General features: G+C 42.0%; 1 protein-coding gene across 6 annotated transcripts in view; it reads right to left on the bottom strand.

Annotated features, from left to right (window-relative positions):
* Positions 1-19,740, bottom strand: part of LOC140730748 (probable methyltransferase TARBP1) — a 384,497-nt gene that overhangs the window by 357,233 nt on the left and 7,524 nt on the right. For all 6 annotated transcript variants that reach the window (XR_012099667.1, XR_012099666.1, XR_012099668.1 and 3 more), the window contains exons 2-7: positions 14,556-14,653; positions 10,396-10,465; positions 7,118-7,266; positions 6,270-6,322; positions 6,088-6,185; positions 1,345-1,480 (exon numbers count right to left, since the gene is read on the bottom strand). Coding sequence is in view for 3 of the 6 variants with exons in the window: in XM_073051594.1 (XP_072907695.1) it covers positions 1,345-1,480; positions 6,088-6,185; positions 6,270-6,322; positions 7,118-7,266; positions 10,396-10,465; positions 14,556-14,653 (604 nt within the window). In the remaining 3 variants the exon portion in view is untranslated. The remainder of the gene's footprint in view (positions 1-1,344; positions 1,481-6,087; positions 6,186-6,269; positions 6,323-7,117; positions 7,267-10,395; positions 10,466-14,555; positions 14,654-19,740) is intronic.

Here is a 19,740-nt window from a genome sequence, read left to right as displayed (position 1 = left end):
GCAAGCCCACAACTTACTAACCCTTTGGATTGTGGGAGGAAACCAGAGCACCCAGAGGAACAGGAGAATGTACAAACTCCCTACATACGGGCGGGAATCGAACCCTGATTGGTGCCTGCTTGCCATGTAAAGTGATTACACTAATCATTACTCTACTACCCTCCCCCACCACCACCACCAAAACCAGCATAATCCATGGCATAATAGAAAGGTCATGTCATTACGTGCTCTTTATGTTGAAAATTTCTTATTTAGTACTTGGAAGACTTTTGCTTTTCAAATGGTTTTTAAAAAAATTAAGCTTCAACCCATCCTTATTGTTGAGTGCCACTGAGTTTTCGTCGACTCATGGCGACCCTATGGATAGTGTAGATGGCCATAGGGCTTTTAGGGCAAGATACGGAAGTAGATTGCCAGGCATTTCTTCCTGTTGACATTTACTTCAGCACAGATAGATCTGTAATTGAATTATACACCCAGGAAATCCCAGATCATCAGCAGTTTCTGAGACCGCCCTCTTCTTTGTGGTGGCGTGTTGGGGAGGAAGCATTAAGAAGAGGGACGCCTCACGTCTTAATAAGCTGGTAAGGAAGGCAGGCTCTGTCGTGGGCAAAGTACTGGAGAGTTTAACATCGGTAGCTGAGCGAAGGGCGCTGAGTAGGCTACAGTCAATTATGGAAAACTCTGAACATCCTCTACATAGCACCATCCAGAGACAGAGAAGCAGTTTCAGCGACAGGTTACTATCGATGCAATGCTCCTCAGACAGGATGAAGAGGTCAATACTCCCCAATGCCATTAGGCTTTACAATTCAACCGCCAGGACTTAAGAACTTTTTAAAAGCTATTATTAATGCTTTTTGAGATAGTGATTTAGATGCATATCATATTTTTTACTGAGTTAAGTATTGTATGTAATTAGTTTTGCTACAACAAGTGTATGGGACATTGGAAAAAAAAAGTTGAATTTCCCCATGGGGATGAATAAAGTATCTATCTATCTAACTACTCAAACCACCCTGTCTGGCACCAACAATCATTCCATGGTTCAAGTCACTTGGATCACATTTCTTCCCCATTCTGATGTTTGGTCTGTACAACAACTGAACCTCTTTACCTTGTCTGCATGCTTTTATGCATTGAGTTGCTGCCACATGATTGGTTGATTAGATATTTGCATTAACAATCAGGTGTACAAGTGTACCTAATAAAAGTGGCCATAGGATGTATATCCAGTCTCCAACATTGATGTAATTTCTGCTTAATCACTATATCCATTAGCATAGATAAATCTGCATTTAAAATCAGTGACTGTAAAAGCTACTTTCCTGTGATTATCCTTACCGAAGAGCACGAAGCCCTTCTACTCCCCAGATTTTGCAAGATGGGATGTGCTCTAGAGCTTGAGAGATGAAAAGAATAGGGATGGCACACCAGTGCTTGGTGGCCACGCTCTTAATCAACTTCGTGAGGAAGTCTCCTAGTGAAAGGAAATAAAGAGTGTTTGGTTTTCCGCATCACCTGACTAAAGTGCAGCGCATTTTAAACAAACTACAAACTCCTTCCAACTTCCAAAGCCTGTGGATTTGAACTGAAGTTATAACATTTCCAAATTGTAATTGATATGAACATGGTATTTTTATCCATCAATGTTGATAATATTAAAAACTTCAAGGTACATTCTGTGGTGTACAATGTCATTGAGATTTGCACTATAATACAACATTACATCTAAAAACTGGGAAGACATTGCACTCAACAGATCCACCGAGAGGAAATCTGTCCAACAGGGAGTTACACTACATGGGAACACAGAGAACAAGCAGCAGCTGCAAAAGAAGAGACTGAACAACCAAAAGACCCAACCTCTGACCACAGCCACAACTTACTCTTGCCCACACTGCAGTAGGATATGAGGATACTGTCGGCCTCTACAGTCACCAGTGGACCCAGGAATAGAAAACCCCTTAGATCATCATATTCGACTCAAGTAATCACACCATTATAATGCCGTAAAATATTAGCTCTTAAGTATCAGTCTTGGTGACTCATGCTGAGGACAACATCTGTGTGTATGTAAATTATATTATCAACTTAGCAGAAAAACAAACAAAAAGATACTTAGTTACTCTCACTGCAAAATCACTGATTCATTTCATTTGAATTGGGTTAATGAAACAGGTAAAACCTACCTGGAGCAGCCAAGTATGTAGTATAAATCCTTGCACAGGCCGGATTTATGCCGGCCAGAGAAGTAAATAGGAGCAATACACTTATGGGATGGAATATACAAAGTAGTCAGTGCTTACGAGCATGATGATCATATCATGTGAAGCTGAAGCAGCTGAGAAGCACGGTTACCACCAGCATCCAGTACTACACACTATCTATAAATTACACTAAACACGATTCAGAAAACATAAACACATTGACCACAAATAATTTAAGGTAAGGGTTCCTATTACTACCATAAGAGAGAAGGCACAGGAGCCAGAAGACCATTTCTAGAGTGTATGTGGGACTGATTTTATAACAGCATGTCCCCAAACTAATGGGCTGATCATATTAGGTTTAATTAACTGGAACACCTGGAGGAAACCCACGTAGTCACAGGGTTTGCCGTACAAACTCCTTGCAGGCAGCGACGGGAATTGAACCCAGGTCGCTGGTAATGTAAAGCATTGTGCTAACCACTACACTACCATGCCACTCAACGTGATCACGTTTAATGTAATATTCAGCAGGGAACAAAACAAACCAACAAAGGATTCCATGTTTGGGTACAGTTGACCACCCACTCCACAAAAAAATTCAGGAAATCGATGGATGGGTAAAAATGCAGAGAGGTGTTCAACTGAGAATTGTAGGTGATATAGAATAAATTTTTGCATCCTCCGTTCTGCTAATTCTAAAACGTAAAGAAACATAATAAAGGAAGATGAAAGGATCAAGCAAAAATGAAAAGATAAAGCATCTAAAAAGACAGAAGCTGATTATAAAACCACATTGGACAGCAAAACATGTCAAAACAAAAGCAACAGCAATAATATGTGAGCACAAAGAAATTGGCAAAGAAAATCAAAATAAAAAAAGATATTTTACTACAAAAGAGATGAACAGTATTTTGAAAATACAATAGTAATGCTATAAATGAAAACCAGTTAAATAATGTCAAATAATTACTTTGTACCAACATTTACAGCTTAAGAGAACAGAATCCAAGACATTGAGAGGATTCAGGAAATCACCAAAATTAACTTATAAAATTCAACAGTAATGAGGAAGACAACTGTATCAAAAAAATAAGACATGGGACGACACTGGCGTAGTGGTTACCACACCACTCAACACTTTACAGTACCATCAATCCAGATTCAATTCCCTCTGCTGCCTGTAAGGAATTTGTATGTTCTGCCGTGACCACATGGGTTTCCTCCCACAGTCCAAAGAGGTCCCGGTTGGTGGGTTAATTCATCTTTGTAAATTGTCCCGTGGTTATGCTATGGTTAAATCAGGGTTTGCTGGGTGGCGCAGCTTGAAGGGCCAGAGGAGCCCATTCTCACTGTTTCTCGATAGATAGATATGCACAAAATATAACATTCTTAAGCTTCTGCAATTTGGGAACAATTTTTTTTAAACTGGAACTCTGTATATACCATCACTCTATATGGAGAAAATGAAAAAGGAAAGTTAAGGAATTATACTGTAGACTAGTTTATCTGCTATCTATAGTCAGGATATTAGAGTCTACAATTAATAGTAAGGTGGTTGAATTGTTTTAAATTATTTCTTTTACCAGACAGCCTGGATTTGTAAGGAGAATATGTCCAGTGAACCTAATCAAATTTTATGAAGAGATGCACAGTGGAATATTTACATGGATTTTGAAAAAGCATTTGATCAAACTTTGAGGAGAGACTTAATTAAATTTGAAGGCAATTTGTTGATCTGGCTTGTTTCAAAATTAAATGGCTCGAATAGATGATTATTTCTTTAAATAATTAACAGGAACTCAATATAAATTTCAAGTTACCTTCAACAGTAAACAGAAGTTCAAGATAAAGATTATTGTCATTCAACTATACAGGTGTATAACCACCAGATGAAAAAATGTTTCTCCAGACCAGGATGCAAAATACACGAAGCAACATTAACACAAGTAAATTAACAAATATTAAAATACATTCCAGAAGACTGACATTTAGCACAAAGTGCATTTACAACACGAGTCAAAAAGTAAACAGTATAATGCTACGATAGAAATCATGGATGCATTGGTAATCATTTTCCAATGTTCTATAGATTCAGGAACAGTTCCTGCCGATTGGAGGGTGGCGAATGTTGTCCCACTTTTCAAGAAAGGAGGGAGAGAGAAAACAGGGAATTATAGACCGGTTAGCCTGACGTCAGTGGTGGGAAAGATGCTGGAGTCAATTATAAAAGAGGAAATTACGACACATTTGGATAGCAGTAACAGGATCAGTCCGAGTCAGCATGGATTTATGAAGGGAAAATCATGCTTGACTAATCTTCTGGAGTTTTTTTGAGGATGTAACTATGAAAATGGACAAGGGAGAGCCAGTGGATGTAGTGTACCTGGACTTCCAGAAAGCTTTTGATAAAGTCCCACATAGGAGATTAGTGGGCAAAATTAGGGCACATGGTATTGGGGGCAGAGTACTGACATGGATTGAAAATTGGCTGGCTGACAGGAAACAAAGAGTAGTGATTAACAGATCCCTTTCGGAATGGCAGGCTGTGACCAGTGGGGTACCGCAAGGTTCGGTGCTGGGACCGCAGCTGTTTACAATATACATTAATGATTTAGATGAAGGGATTAAAAGTAACATTAGCAAATTTGCTGATGACACAAAGCTGGGTGGCAGTGTGAAATGTCAGGAAGATGTTATGAGAATGCAGGGTGACTTGGGACAGGTTGGGTGAGTGGGTAAATGTATGGCAGATGCAGTTTAATGTGGATAAATGTGAGGTTATCCACTTTGGTGGCAAGAACAGGAAGGCAGATTACTATCTAAATGGAGTCAAGTTAGGAAAAGGGGAAGTACAACGAGATCTAGGTGTTCTTGTACATCAGTCAATGAAAGCAAGCATGCAGGTGCAGCAGGCAGTGAAGAAAGCTAATGGCATGCTGGCCTTTATAACAAGAGGAATTGAGTATAGGAGTAAAGAGGTCCTTCTGCAGCTGTACAGGGCCCTGGTGAGACCCCACCTGGAGTATTGTGTGCAGTTTTGGTCTCCAAATTTGAGGAAGGACATTCTTGCTATTGAGGGAGTACAGCGTAGGTTCACAAGGTTAATTCCCGGAATGGCGGGACTGTCATATGTTGAAAGATTGGAGCGACTGGGCTTGTATACACTGGAATTTAGAAGGATGAGAGAGGATCTGATTGAAACATATAAGATTATTAAGGGATTGGACACACTGGAGGCAGGAAGCATGTTCCCGCTGATGGGCGAGTCCAGAACTAGAGGCCACAGTTTAAGAATAAGGGGTAGGCCATTTAGAACAGAGATGTGGAAAAACTTTTTCACCCAGAGAGTGGTGGATATGTGGAATGCTCTGCCCCGGAAGGCAGTGGAGGCCATGTCTCTGGATGCATTCAAGAGAGTTAGATAGAGCTCTTACAGATAGCAGGGTCAAGGGATATGGGGAGAGGGCAGGAACAGGGTACTGATTGTGTATGATCAGCCATGATCACAGTGAATGGCTGGCTAGAAGGGCCGAATGGCCTACTCCTGCACCTACTGTCTATTGTCTACTGGTGCTTCATACATGATGAGACCTGGATGGTGGCAGGGAGTTTAATAGTCTCACAGGCTGGAGGAAGAAGCTGCTTCCCATCCTAACAGTCCTTTTCCTAATGCTATCGTACCTCCGGCCTGATGGAAGGGAGCCAAAAAGAAATGAAATGAAAATAATTAGTTATAATCAATATAGCTTTTAATTTACTTCCACAATGTGGCCAACCATTGAATCAAAACAGGTTATGCAAATGTCATCCTGAACCACTTCAGTTCAATTCATTCATCACTTCAGAACAAGTTCTATCAATTTCCAGAACTCACCTTTGAACTCCCCAGGTATATTTTCCACATAATCAACAAGAAACGCCTTTAACTTTACTGCTAAAACAGGACAGCTGCCAATGATCTGATCAGGAGATCTGAAACGTTAAGATGCAATTACACATCAGGGCAGATGGAAAGGAAACACCACCAATGAAAGGAAGGAAAATTAAGCCATTTACCTGCTGTAGAGTGCACTTTCTGAAAGAGCATTCATCACTGGCCCACAGATAAACTTAAATTATGAAGAAAATCTTGAATTAGTACAAATTTAAAGAGCAAAGAGAAAACAATGAGAAGATAAGTCAGAAAGGATAAACAATACACAATAAAAACTTTCAAAGGGTTTACACATCAAACAGTACAGCACAGAAACAGCCTTTCAGCCCATGATATTGTGTCAGCCTACTCCATGATCAATCTCACACTTCCCTCCCACACAGCCTATAACCTTACACCCATATGTACCATTCGAATCTCATCAATCAGCCTCTACCACCACCCCAAACAGTGCCTCCTAAGCTTCCAGTGTGTGAAAAAAACCTTCCTCTGACATCTCCCCGAACTTTCCTCTGCTCAATTTAAACGGAGGTCCTTTGTTATCAGCCATGGCCACACTGGGGAGAAAGGTGCTGGCTGTCCACTCTATCTATGCCTCTCAATCTTAAACACCTCTATCAAATTGCCTCTCATCCTCTGTCACTCGCAATTGTCAAGTGAAAATGTCCAAGTGACATATACTTGTAGAATGCTGCTTCAAATACAAACATGTGTTAATTATTGAAGATTTTGGCTGTGGCTACAGCTTCTAAATGAAGCACGATCAAACTCAATGGGCCCAATGGCCACATTCAGCTCCTCTGTCTTATGGTCTTCTGATTGATGAGTCCAGCTTTATCTGATGCTGATCAGGAACACAAAACATTAACTATACAGTAACCTGTACATTAACCAAAGATGTGAAATTTCTTCTTTCTATTGTACAACAAGTCAGGGCTTTCACTTAATGAAATAAATTTTATGAACTTACATCAGACAGTTCTTGAGTTCTGATTGAATATTTCATGATATTAAGATCCAGGAAATGAAACAGACCTTCTTTCATCACAGTTTTGTTTTCACTTTCAAACATGCGTTTATAGGCACAAAGGAGCCAAGATGGGTGGAAAAGCAAATTACCTAGATGATATATAAATACATAATTTTGTTAATCAACTTTCATCCATCTATTTAAAATGAAAATGAAGTTCTGAACCACAGAAGCAACAACCTTTAAATATGACACACTTGGGCATTATTCAGTGGCGAAGGGTTGAAGTGAAGATGTACAAAAAATCTGGATGAACTCAGCAGGTCGGGCAGCATCCATTGAAAGAAGCAGTCAACGTTTCAGGTCAAGACCCTTCGTCAGGACTAAAGAAGGAGGGGGCAGGGGCCCTATAAAGAAGGTGGGGGGGAGGGTGGAAAACCAATCAGAGGAAAGATCAAGGGGTGGGGGAGGGGAAGCAGGGAGGGGATAGGCAGGAGAAGTGAAGAAGGAATCTAAGGGGAAAACACTATGGGTGGTAGAAGAAGGCAGAGTCATGAGAGGTGATAGGCAGCTAGAAGAGGAGACAGAGTGAAGGTGGGATGGGGGAAGTGAGAGGGAGGGAATTACCGGAAGTTGGAGAATTCGATGTTCATACCAAGGGGCTGGAGACTACCCAGACGGTATATGAGATGTTGTCCCTCCAACTGAAGTTTGGCCTCATCATGGCAGTAGAGGAGGCCATGTATGGACATACCCGAATGGGAATGTGAAGGAGAGTTGAAGTGAGTGGCAACCAGGAGATCTTGTCTGTAGGTGCTGGACGAAGCGGTCCCCCAATCTGCGTCAGGTCTCGCTGATGTAGAGGAGGCCGCACCGGGAGCGCCGGATGCAATAGATTACCCCAACAGACTCACAAGTGTTGCCTCACCCACTCACCCACTCGCATGGGCCCTAGTTATGCCTGCCTCTTCATGGGTTATGTGGAACAGTATATGCTCCAAATCTATACTGGTACTGCTCCCCAACTTTTCCTTCGATACATTATTGACGACTACATTGGTGCTGCTTCCTGCACCCATGCTGAGCTCATCAATTTCATTGACTTTGCCTCTAACTTTCACCCAGCCCTCAGATTCACTTGGTCCATCTCGGACACTTCTCTCTCCTTTCTCGATTTCTCGGTCTCCATCTCTGGAGACAGACTGTCCACTGACATCTTCTACAAACCCACCGACTCCCATAACTACCTTGATTATACCTCTTCCCACCCTGCCAAATGCAAAAATCTATTCCCTATTTGCAGTTCCTCCGTCTCCACCGCATCTGCTCCAAGGATGAGGTTTTCTGTTCCAGGACATCCCAAATGTCCTCTTTCTTTAAGAATCATGGTTTCCCTTCTGCCGTCATCAATTATGCCCTCACCCGCATCTCCTCCGTTTCCCGCACTTCAGCCCTCAGCCCATCCTCCCATCACCACAACAGGGACCATGTCCCCCTTGTCCTCACCTATCACCCCACCAGCCTCCGGATCCAGCATATTATCCTCTGCAACTTCCGCCACCTTCAACAGGACCCCACTACTAAGGACATCTTCCTCTCTCTACCCCTCTCTGCTTTTCACAGGGATCGTTCCCTCCGCGACTGCCTGGTCCACACGTCCCTCCCCACAGATCTCCCACCTGGCACTTATCCCTGCAAGTGTAAGTGCTACACCTGTCCCTACACCTCATCTCTTACCACCATTCAGGGCCCCAAACAGTCCTTCCAGGTGAGGCAACACTTCACTTGGGAGTCTGTTGGGGTAGTCTATTGCATCTGGTGCTCCCGGTGCGGCCTCCTCTACATCGGCGAGACCCGACACAGATTGGGGGACCACTTCATCGATCACCTACACTCTGTCTGCCACAACAGACAGGATCTCCCAGTTGCCACTCACTTCAACTCTCCTTCACATTCCCATTTGGATATGTCCATACATGGCCTCCTCTACTGCCAAGATGAGGTCAAACTTCAGTTGGAGGAACAACATTTCATATACCGTCTGGGTAGTCTCCAGCCCCTTGGTATGAACATCGAATTCTCCAACTTCCGGTAATTCCCTCCCTCTCACTTCCCCCATCCCACCTTCACTCTGTCTCCTCTTCTAGCTGCCTATCACCTCTCATGACTCTGCCTTCTTCTACTACCCATAGTGTTTTCCCCTTAGATTCCTTCTTCACCTCTCCTGCCTATCCCCTCCCTGCTTCCCCTCCCCCACCCCTTGATCTTTCCTCTGATTGGTTTTCCACCCTCCCCCCACCTTCTTTATAGGGCCCCTGCCCCCTCCTTCTTTAGTCCTGACGAAGGGTCTCGACCAAAAACGTTGACTGCTTCTTTCAACAGATGCTGCCCGACCTGCTGAGTTTATCCTGCTGTTTTGTACATCTTGATTTGACCACAGCATCTGCAGTGTACTTTGTGTTTACTTAGGATTGAAGTGAGATGGGGAGGTCATTATGCATCACATCAGCAAGAAATTAAACACATGCTCGATAGGTCACCCTTCAAAGCAAAGCAGGTTAATTACACAGAAAAATACATACCCACCAGAAGCAACTTTCACTAAGAGGGAAACCTCTGGGACAGATCAGAGTGTATATTTACTGTTCATAATCCATAGTGATCAACACATGAAGCATAGTTAGTCAAAACAAGACTATTTCTAGATATGATGTACAACACTCCCAAGCAATAAACCATTTTGCTTGAGTGATACAAATGCACAGATATGCACAGAAAATGGGAAACTGGCATCTTAGTCTAATGATTAGATGATAGAAAACTAAACGTGATCCAGAATGGAGTTCCCAATGAAGACATAGTTATGAAAATAAATCATTCAATATAATTAACATTCCATAAATAAACCTATCTGCTCATTCTCAGCAAGTAATGTTCAGCACGATCACCAACTACTTTAACCCCCAATTTTCAATATGTTTTAGTTCATTCTATAATAATTAAAATTATAAATTATTTTTAAAAGTTACCATAATTGGGATAAATAGATTATATATTTGGCTCTGCTATACCCCCATGAAATGCACTTCCCATCCTTCTGAAACATTCCTAAAAGAGAAACTAAATTAACATTGCTGCTAGGAACCAATAATGATCCTCCTAAACAAGTGCATTCAGGATCAAGACGACAAACTGCCAAAACCTGAGCTGCATCGTGTCTTAGACTATAGCAATGAGCTAAAAATTTTGACAGATAATGCAGTTGGAGTCACAATTACCTTTTCCATCATAAACCGTGGCATCCATTAGGCTCCTAAGGCGTGGCAAAATTGGTCTTATAACATGCACCTAAGGAACCAAAGAATCCTCATGTTAATACATAGATAGTAGAAACTCAAAAAGTAAATCGTTTTCAAAATTCACCATCATTTCCATGGTGCATACATATTAAATAAATGAAATTGACAAAATATCAGAGACCCACAGAAGCAATAAAAAAGCAACCAATATAAGAAGTACTTTCAACAAAGTACCTTAACAAGGATACAGAAGACAAAAGAATCCATTAGATCTTCCACTTACTACATCAATAACACTCTTTACCACAGAGGAACCATGTCCAAATCCCTTCTGAAATGCTATGGTAATCAAATTCATGGCCTAATGACTCATTGTTCAAACTCCATGTCCATCCTTTCCATCATCATTTTAAAACGTTGATAAGAATTACTAAAACCTAAACAAATTTAAAAGACCAAACCTTGGCTATCACATTAGTCACCCAGTGAATATAAGTGTTAGATGCTTTAAATTTCTTTCCTTTCCGTATCATCTTACTGGATACACAAGTAGTCGCAGCACTCAAGTCCAGTATGATATTCTCTGCTTCTTACTCTGACTCCTCATCCTTTTCTTCTCCAGTCCTGATCTTGGACCAAAACATCGACTATACGACTGTGCTCTTTTCCACAGATGCTGCCTAGCCTGCTGAACTCCTCCAGCATTTTGTGTGTGTTGCTTGGATTTCCAGCATCTGCAGATTTTCTCATCTCTATCCCATTTAGCCCTTTTACACTATGGGATTCCCAGCCAATGAGGAAAGTTAAAATCATCTACAATAACAACCTTAAGTTTCTTGCAATAGTCTGCAATCTTTACAGATTTGTTCCTCCAAATCCCTTGGACTGTGGGTGTCTATAATATAGCCCCATTAACGTGGTTATACATTTCTTATTTGTCAGTTCCATACATAAAGCTTCACTAGATGAGTGCTCCAATCTATCCTGATTGAGCACTGCCATGACATTTTCCCTGACTAGTAACACAACCCCTCCTCCTTCAATCCCTCCTGCTCTATCGCAGCTAAAACAGAACCCTGGAACATTGAGCTGCCAGTCCTGCCCCTCTTGCAACCAAATCTCACTAATGGCTATGATAGAATACTTCCATGTGTTGATCCATGCCCTGAACTCATCTGCCTTTCCCACAATACTTCTTGCATTGAAATATACAGTATACTCAACATTTTGCTTCCTGACTTTGTGAGGTCTTAGCCTGTCTCCACAACCTCTCCACTATCTGTACTGGCACTCTGGTTCCCATCCCCCTGCAACTCTAGTTTAAACCACCCAGTGCATCACGAGCAATCCTTCCCACCAAGATATCAGTCCCCTCCACTTCAGGTGCAAACTGCCTCTTCTGTACAGGTCCCACCTTCCCTGGAAGAGAGCCCAATGATCCAAAAGTCTGACACCCTTCCTCCTACACCAACTCCTTAGCCATGTGTATGATGTTTATATTTCTGCACAGATAGCAACCCTGAGATTACATCCCTGGAGGTCCTGCCCTTTAACATAGCACCTAACTCCCTGAACTCCCTTTGCAGAACCTTGTCACTCTTCCTACCTATGCCATTGGCACCTACATGGACTGCAACCACTGGCTGCTCACCCTCCCACCTAAGAAGGCTGAGGACTCGATCCGAGATGTCCTGGACCCTGGCACCTGGGAGGCAAGATACCATCCGGGTATCTCATTCTCATCCACAGAACATTTCTTTTCCCTTAACTAACAAATCCACTATCACCACAGCTTGCTTCTTCTCCCCCCTTCCCTTCTGAGTCATAGACTCAGACTCAGTGCCAGAGACTGACCACTGTGATTTTCCTCTGCTAGGTCATTCTCCCACACCCCACCCCACAAAGTGGTACACCTGTTGTTGAGAGGGGTGGCCACAGGGATACTCTGCACTGTTTAACCCTTTTCCTCTTTCTGCCTATCACCCAGTCTCCCACGTCCTGCACCTTGGGTGTAACTGCCTCTCTATATGTCCGATCTATCACCCCCTCAGCCTCCCGAATGATCCAGAGGTCATCCAGTTCCAGCTCCAAATCCTTAATGCAGACTGTTAGAAGAAGCAGCTGAATCCACATCTCACAGTTGTACATCCCACACGAGGAGAATTCCACTATCCATCTTGTCACCTCTACTGTTCTAACTGTGGAAGTATAAAGGAAACAATAAATAAACTGCAAAAAAAATCTACATTCACTTTTTCATCTTCTCTCGCACACGCCACACTTCAGTGATGCCATATAGAGTTAAAGCCTCAAATAGCCATTCTAACACTGTCCACTTCAGCCAATGGATGCTCTGCTTGTCCCTACCTTTTATTTTTATTCATTCCTGCCAATCAATCCCGATTCCTGATTGGCCTCTGTTCCAACACCAGACTGTCTGATGTACTTAGTCAGTCAACCCAAGTGAGCTATGGAGTCTCACACTTCCGGCCACTGATGGCCTCGATTCAAACACATGTAGAACCTTTAAGTGGATGAGTTACAGCAGTAAAAGACCACAAACACAAACTCAGCAGCAACTTTATTGGATACAGGAGGCCCTGAATAAAGCGGCCACAGTGCATATTGCCCAGACGAACTGGAATTCTCCTTTTGTCAATACAGGTTTCCCTGCCATTTGAAGGTAGAGCGTTCTTATGAAACTGTTCGTAAGCCGGAATGTCATAAAGTGAAGAAGCAATTACCATTTTATTTATATGGGAAAAATTAGTAAGCATTCGCAGACCCAAAAAATAACCTACCAAATCATGCCAAATAACACACAAAACCTAAAACAACAGTAAAATATAGTAAAAGCAGGAATGATATGATAAATACACAGCCTATATAAAGTAGAAATACTTCTCTGCAATCACTGCAGCACTGTCCACCGTAGCGAAAATCTCACACAAGTGTTGTCGGCAGAAGCACACTCTCCAGTAACTTCTAAGCTATGAAACTGCCAAATCGTACCAAATAACACATAAAAATACACAACCTATATAAAGTAGAAATAATGTATGTACAGTGTCATTTCACTTACCAGAATTGGGAAGACATTGAGCACACTGATGATGCTGTGTTAGGCTGAGTCGCCGGAGGTTGGGGTGGTGGGACACTGGGGTATCATCTCATCATCGTCTGTTTCCATCAGGGCAGGCAAGTCATCTTCATCTTCTTCTTCTGCCTGCCTCAGTGTCGAAGGTCGAGGTTTGTCTGCTGTGGCTGATGTGGAAGGCTTGAAAAATGACTGTATGCTTGACCGCTTAGCCTCGTGTATTTTTCTATCATACAGTTCTTTGTAAGCACTCAAACCATCCTGCAAATATGCCCTAAATCTATGTACCCTTTCAAAATGAAAGTCATACTTTTCTGCAATCATTGCAGCATTGTCAATCGCAGTGAGAATCTCACGTAGTTGCTTCACGTTCAGTTCCTAGACAACTTCACTTTCGGTCCATTCGCTACTGTGTTCAGTTTCGATTGTTATCCTTTCTTCTTCCAATTGCATCAGCTCTTCATCTATCAGTTGTTGGTCATGTGATGCCAAAACTTCTTCAGCATCATCCTCGTCAACTTCCACAAGCCAAATTCACTTTGTCCTTACTTTGTTCACCATGATCGAAAAGCTTAATTGTGTCTAGTTTTACGCTAAGTGTAACACCCTTACGCGCTCTTTTAGGCTTTTCTGATACCTTAGAACTCATCTTGCTAACGGATGCACAAAATAAATCGACATAAAGCACAGATACTCACAGGCACGTGTTTAAGCAATGCCAGCTAGAATGCAGTTCCGGGGGAGGAGCTTGGCTGCTGCGCACTGCCTTTTTCGTAACAGTGAAAACACCTTCTGTTAGCGAAAACAGGTAACTAATGTAGGTCTTTCGTAACAGTGACGCCTCATAAAGAGAACGTTTGAAAAACGGGGGACACCTGCATACTGTATGCCCTGCCACAATACCTACTTTTCAACATTTCTGTTGTCTCTACCACATAAATGCTTTGGATTTCTGAATGTGATTTAACGTCTGAAATTTGTTGTTTCTATAATCTATGGCAGTATTCAGTGAGAGTTGACAAACTAGTCATGAATTACTTACTTGATTTTCTTCCAATGTTTCCATAATTAAAATATAATTTTCCCATAATTGTACAAGCTGTTTGCTTTCTTCACCCAACCACCAGAAAGGACATGAATCTAAAATAAGAAAGTTCCAATTAGGATGAAATATAGCAAGTGCCACATCTTACTCAACACTTAGACCAGACAAAAAGCAGTATATACTGGAATTGTTAGACAGGAAGCATCTGTGGAGAGAGGAACAGAATTAATATTCCAAATTGCTAACTTTTCACTGGAGTGAGGAGGGTAAACATGCTTAATTTGCAAATAAAGTTGAAACAGGCAGAGGATGAGGCAAAGGTGGGGAGAGAATGAGTATCTGTAGTAAGGCAAGGGACCAAGAGAGGCTTTTCAGTTTCACTTAAATCAGACAAGTTTATCTTCAGCTATCTAGTTACAAGTTACTGTTGTGTATTAAAATTGACAGTGGGTCTTTAAATCCACAGACAATTCTAATATTGCCCAGGCCAGTACAGTAACCCTTTACTGCACCAGCAACCAGGTTCAATCTACCGCCTTCTGTAAGGAGCTTGTACCTTCTTCCCGTGACCGTGTGGGTTTTCTCTCAATGTTACGGTATTCCAAAGACATATGGATTGGTCACATGATTGTAATTGGGCGGCATGGATTTAGTGGGCCAGAAGGGCCTGTTACCATGGTGTATTTCTAAACAACAAAAAAAATCTGCTACAATACACATTTCCTTGTCTGCTGAAACCATAGTTCACAAGATGTTTCCTTCACTCGCAGATAACTCAGCATGAGCAGTTTCAAGTTCCTGGGCATTAGCTTCAACTATCCTGACCCTAACACAACTATGAAGAAGGCATGCTAGAGACTCTACTTCATTAGGAATTTGAGATTTGGCATGTCAACGAAATCTCTCGCAAATTTCCACAGATGTACAGTATAGTAGAAAGCACTGTGCTGACTGCATCACTGCTGGTACAAAGGCCCCAGTACGTAGGTTGAAAGATGCTTCAGAGGTTTGTACACTCAGCTAATTCGATCATGGGCACTACTCTTCCCACCATCAAGGATGTACTCAAGGCAGCAACATCCATCACAATGAACTCTCACTGTCTCATGTGACCTTCTCTCATTCCTAAAATCAGGGGTGAAGATTTACACCCAACATTTTAGGAACAGCTTCATCCTCTCTGCCATCAGATTTCTAAACCATCCATGAATGTCTCATTAACCCTCTTTTGCACAGTTTATTTAACTTACTGTAACTTATAGTAATTTTTGTATCTTGCACTGTACTGCTGCTATAATCCTTGATAACCCCTTCCATACCAGATGCAGCAATTCAGATCGACAGATTTACTATACAAGTACACCGTCAGGATAGTTCTACATGGTCTCTCAAAAGCAATGATGGAGGAGTATGCCTCATGATCAGCTCTTCTTGGTGCACAAATATATCAATGCTGTCCCAATTCTGCTCACCAGACCTGGAAAATCTCACAGTTAAGTGCTGTCTTTTTTACCTACCACAGGAGTTCTCCAGGGTCATTTTGGTAGCGGTATACATTCCACCTCAGGCCAATGTCAATCAGGCTTTAGATGATCTGAGCAATGGGATCAACATGCACGAAACAGTGCACCCTAACACCTTCACCATCGTTTTGGGAGATTTTAGTCAGGCCAGACTGGAAAAAATCAATGGCAAAATATTTCTTGTGATCCTATCTACCTGTACTACCACTTTCCATAAAGTATGGACTAGTCCACCAACTTGAAGCAATCCTTTTATCACTCCTCTGCCTCCCACAACCACCTCTTTGTTTTCCTCATCTCTGGAGCTTTGCCCCTTTGACCTCTGTCTGTATACTGGTAGGAAGAGGACCTCAAGGTATTAGGGCAGGGATTTCTTCAAACAAGCCTGGTTGAGATCCCAGACCATGATTTGAAATGCATTAGGATGTTTCTTACTTGGAGATGGCATTGTGCAGTATCTCAAGCGCTTGATACTAGTTGGCCACTACCGTAAACTGTGGTAAGGCAAATAAAACAGAATGCATTTGACCATTGGGTATTCCAAGTCGGGGGTACACAAGTTCGACAAAACCAACGATATCTCATCATAAACACACATCTCCTCATTTTGCCTTTTCCAGATAAGCAGTTCTGTAGATCGAGAAGCTTTCGGGTTTGATTGTTGTATCTGACATGCCAGAAGAAAGCCACACTTGAATCAAGCATACAATTAAGCAGGCTCTCAGTTCTCTCCGATACAGCAGTCTTGCCCTCAGGTCTTCAAAGGACAGAGGAATAGGCAGGAGGCAGAGACTGGGAATAAAAGGGGCCTCGTCAAGGCTGCTAGTGGTGTTTCTCTGACGTCAGTATTGGGACCGCTACTTTCATATTGTTTGTAGTGATTTAGAAAGTGGAATTGGTGGCTTTATGCCAAAGTTTGCCAGTAACACAGAGGTAGGTGTAGGGGTAGGTAGTGCTAAGGAAGCAATGCGATTGCAGAAGGACTTAGACAAATTGGAAGAATGGGCAAAAAAGTAGCAGATGGAATACAGTGTTGGGAAACGTATGATAATGCATTTTGGTAAAAGGAACAATAGTGCAGACTATTATCTAAATGGGGAGAAAGTTCAAACATCAGAGGTGCAGAGGGACTTAGGAGTCCTCATGCAAGACACCCAGGAAGTTAATTTGTAGTTTGAGTTTGTGGTAAAGGCGGCAAATGGTAATGATGGCATTTATTTCAAGGGGAATAGAACATAAAAGCAAGGAGATAATGCGGAGGCTTTATAAAACACTAGTCAGGCTGCACTTGGAGTATTGCCAACAGCTTTGGGCCCCGCATTTCATAAAAGATATGCTAGTGTTCGAAAGAGTCCAGAGGAGGTTCACAAAGATTATTCTGGGAATGAAGGGGTTAACATACAACGAGCATTTGGCAGCATTGGGCCTGTACTCACTGGAATCTGGAAGAATGCATGGGGATCTCATTGAAACCTACCAAATGTTGAAAGGACCAGAGAGGGTGGATGTGGAGTGGATGTTTCCTATGGTGGGAGTATTCAGAACTAGAGGGCACAGCCTCAAAACTGAGGGGTGACCTTTTAGAACAGAGGTAAGGAGGATTTTTTTTTTAAGCCAGTGTGTGGAGAATCTGTGGAATGCTCTGCCACAGACTTCAGTGGAGGCCAAGTCCGTGGGTATACTTAAAGTAGAAGCTGTTCATTTCCTGATCACTCAGGACATCAAAGGATATGGTGAGAAGACAAGTGTATGGGCTTGAGTGGGATCCAGGATCAGCCCTGATAGAATGGTGGAACAGACTCGATGAGCTGAATGGCCCGATTCTGCTCCTAGGTCTTATGGTCTAAGACTACGTCCACACTATACCGGATAATTTTGAAAATGCCAGTTTTGCGTAAAAACAATAGGCGTCCACACCAAGCATTTTTGAAAATACCTCCGTCTACATTAAAACGGGTATTTGGGCGAATCTCCTCCTACTGGGCATGCACAGGACACATCTACAGAAAGCAAGCAACATGTTTGGTGTCGAATCTGTGAAAGTTTGTGTTTGTGCAGATACAGACTAGAAAAACTTAAAAGGGAATTGTCAAATGACGGACAGCTGTTGGCTCTCGCACAAGAGGACTTAAAACTGAAAAAAAACAAATACTGGAGCGTATGGAGGTAACGGACTGGGAGTTCACAGACAGTATGACCCGGCTGACGAAGAACACTGAAAAATTCACCAACTCTCTTGCATTAATAAAGCACCTCGTTAAATGTATAAAACATGTCTGCATCAGTGTTATCTTGTATTTCCACACAATGTTACATTAGGCTGTTAACACATCTATTGTCAGAGAAGTACTTGCATGAATAGGTAAACCACCTTCATACAAGCAAGGACAGAAAACAGGGCAAAGTGAGCATACATTTACTCAGTAAGTTATGGGTCGAAGTATTTGGTGAGTACATTTCTAACTCTTCTGGCTTCAGTCTCGTTGCCGTCTGCTCTGAAATTGTTAGGTTGTGTGGGGAGTTGCGTTCAGGAAAACAATGAAATGCCGCGCTGCCGCCAGCATCTGTTCCAGCACGTTATGACAGCGTTTTTTAAAGATGTCCGGTTACCCCATCCACATTACTCTGCCCAACCAGCGTTTTCAAGTTTACACACTTTGGATGGCGTTTTTGAAAAGCTCCATTTTTGGGGGAGGAAAACGCCGTTTCAGTGTGGACAGAGGGTCAAAACGAAGAGAAAAAGCTTCGATTATGGATTTATCCGGTCTAGTGTAGACGTAGCCTAAGTTAAGAACCCATGGTATTACACAAAAGATTCTAGCATAGACAAAGCAGTAGCTGATTGGCAGAAGGCAAAGACTGGGAATAAAGGGAGCCTTCTATAAAGAGCAGTTAGTTTTGAGGAAGTAGAAAGGCGACAGAAGTACTTGGATTAGGAACATGGTCGAAGAAGTGGCAGATAAAATACAGTTTCAGGAAATGTATGGTCACTACACATTGGTAGAAGAAATAAAATGGCAGACATTCTAAATGGTGAGAAAATTCTAAAATCAGTGGCGCAGAAGGACTTGGGAGTCCTTCTGCAGGCTTCCTTGAATGTTAATTTGCAGGTTGAGTTGGTGATGAGAAAGGCAAATATGATGTTAGCATTTATTTCAAAATGACTAGAATATAGAAACCCCATTTCCAGAAAAGTTGGGATATTTTCCAAAATGCAATAAAAGCAAAAATCTGAGATATGTTAATTCACATGAACCTTTATTTAACTGTCAAAAGTACAAGGAAAAGATTTTCAATAGTTTTACTGACCAACTTAATTGTATTTTGTAAATATACACAAATTTAGAATTTGATGGCTACAACACACTCAACAAAAGTTGGGACAGAGGCATGTTTACCATTGCATTACATCACCTTTCCTTTTAATAACACTTTTTAATTGTTTTGGAACTGAGGATACTAATTGTAGATTTGCAACTGGAAATTTTGTCCATTCTTGCTTGATATAAGACTTCAGCTGCTCAACAGTCCGTGGTCTCCGCTGTCTGATTCTCCTCTTCATGATGCACCATACATTTTCAATAGGAGACAGATCTGGACTGGCAGCAGGCCAGTCAAGCACATGCACTCTGTGTCTACAAAGCCACGCTGTTGTAGCC

The sequence above is a fragment of the Hemitrygon akajei genome, chromosome 7 (genome assembly GCF_048418815.1).
Source record: "Hemitrygon akajei chromosome 7, sHemAka1.3, whole genome shotgun sequence".
In the NCBI taxonomy this organism is placed as follows: Eukaryota; Metazoa; Chordata; class Chondrichthyes; order Myliobatiformes; family Dasyatidae; genus Hemitrygon; species Hemitrygon akajei.
This window is presented reverse-complemented; position numbering and strand designations above follow the sequence as displayed.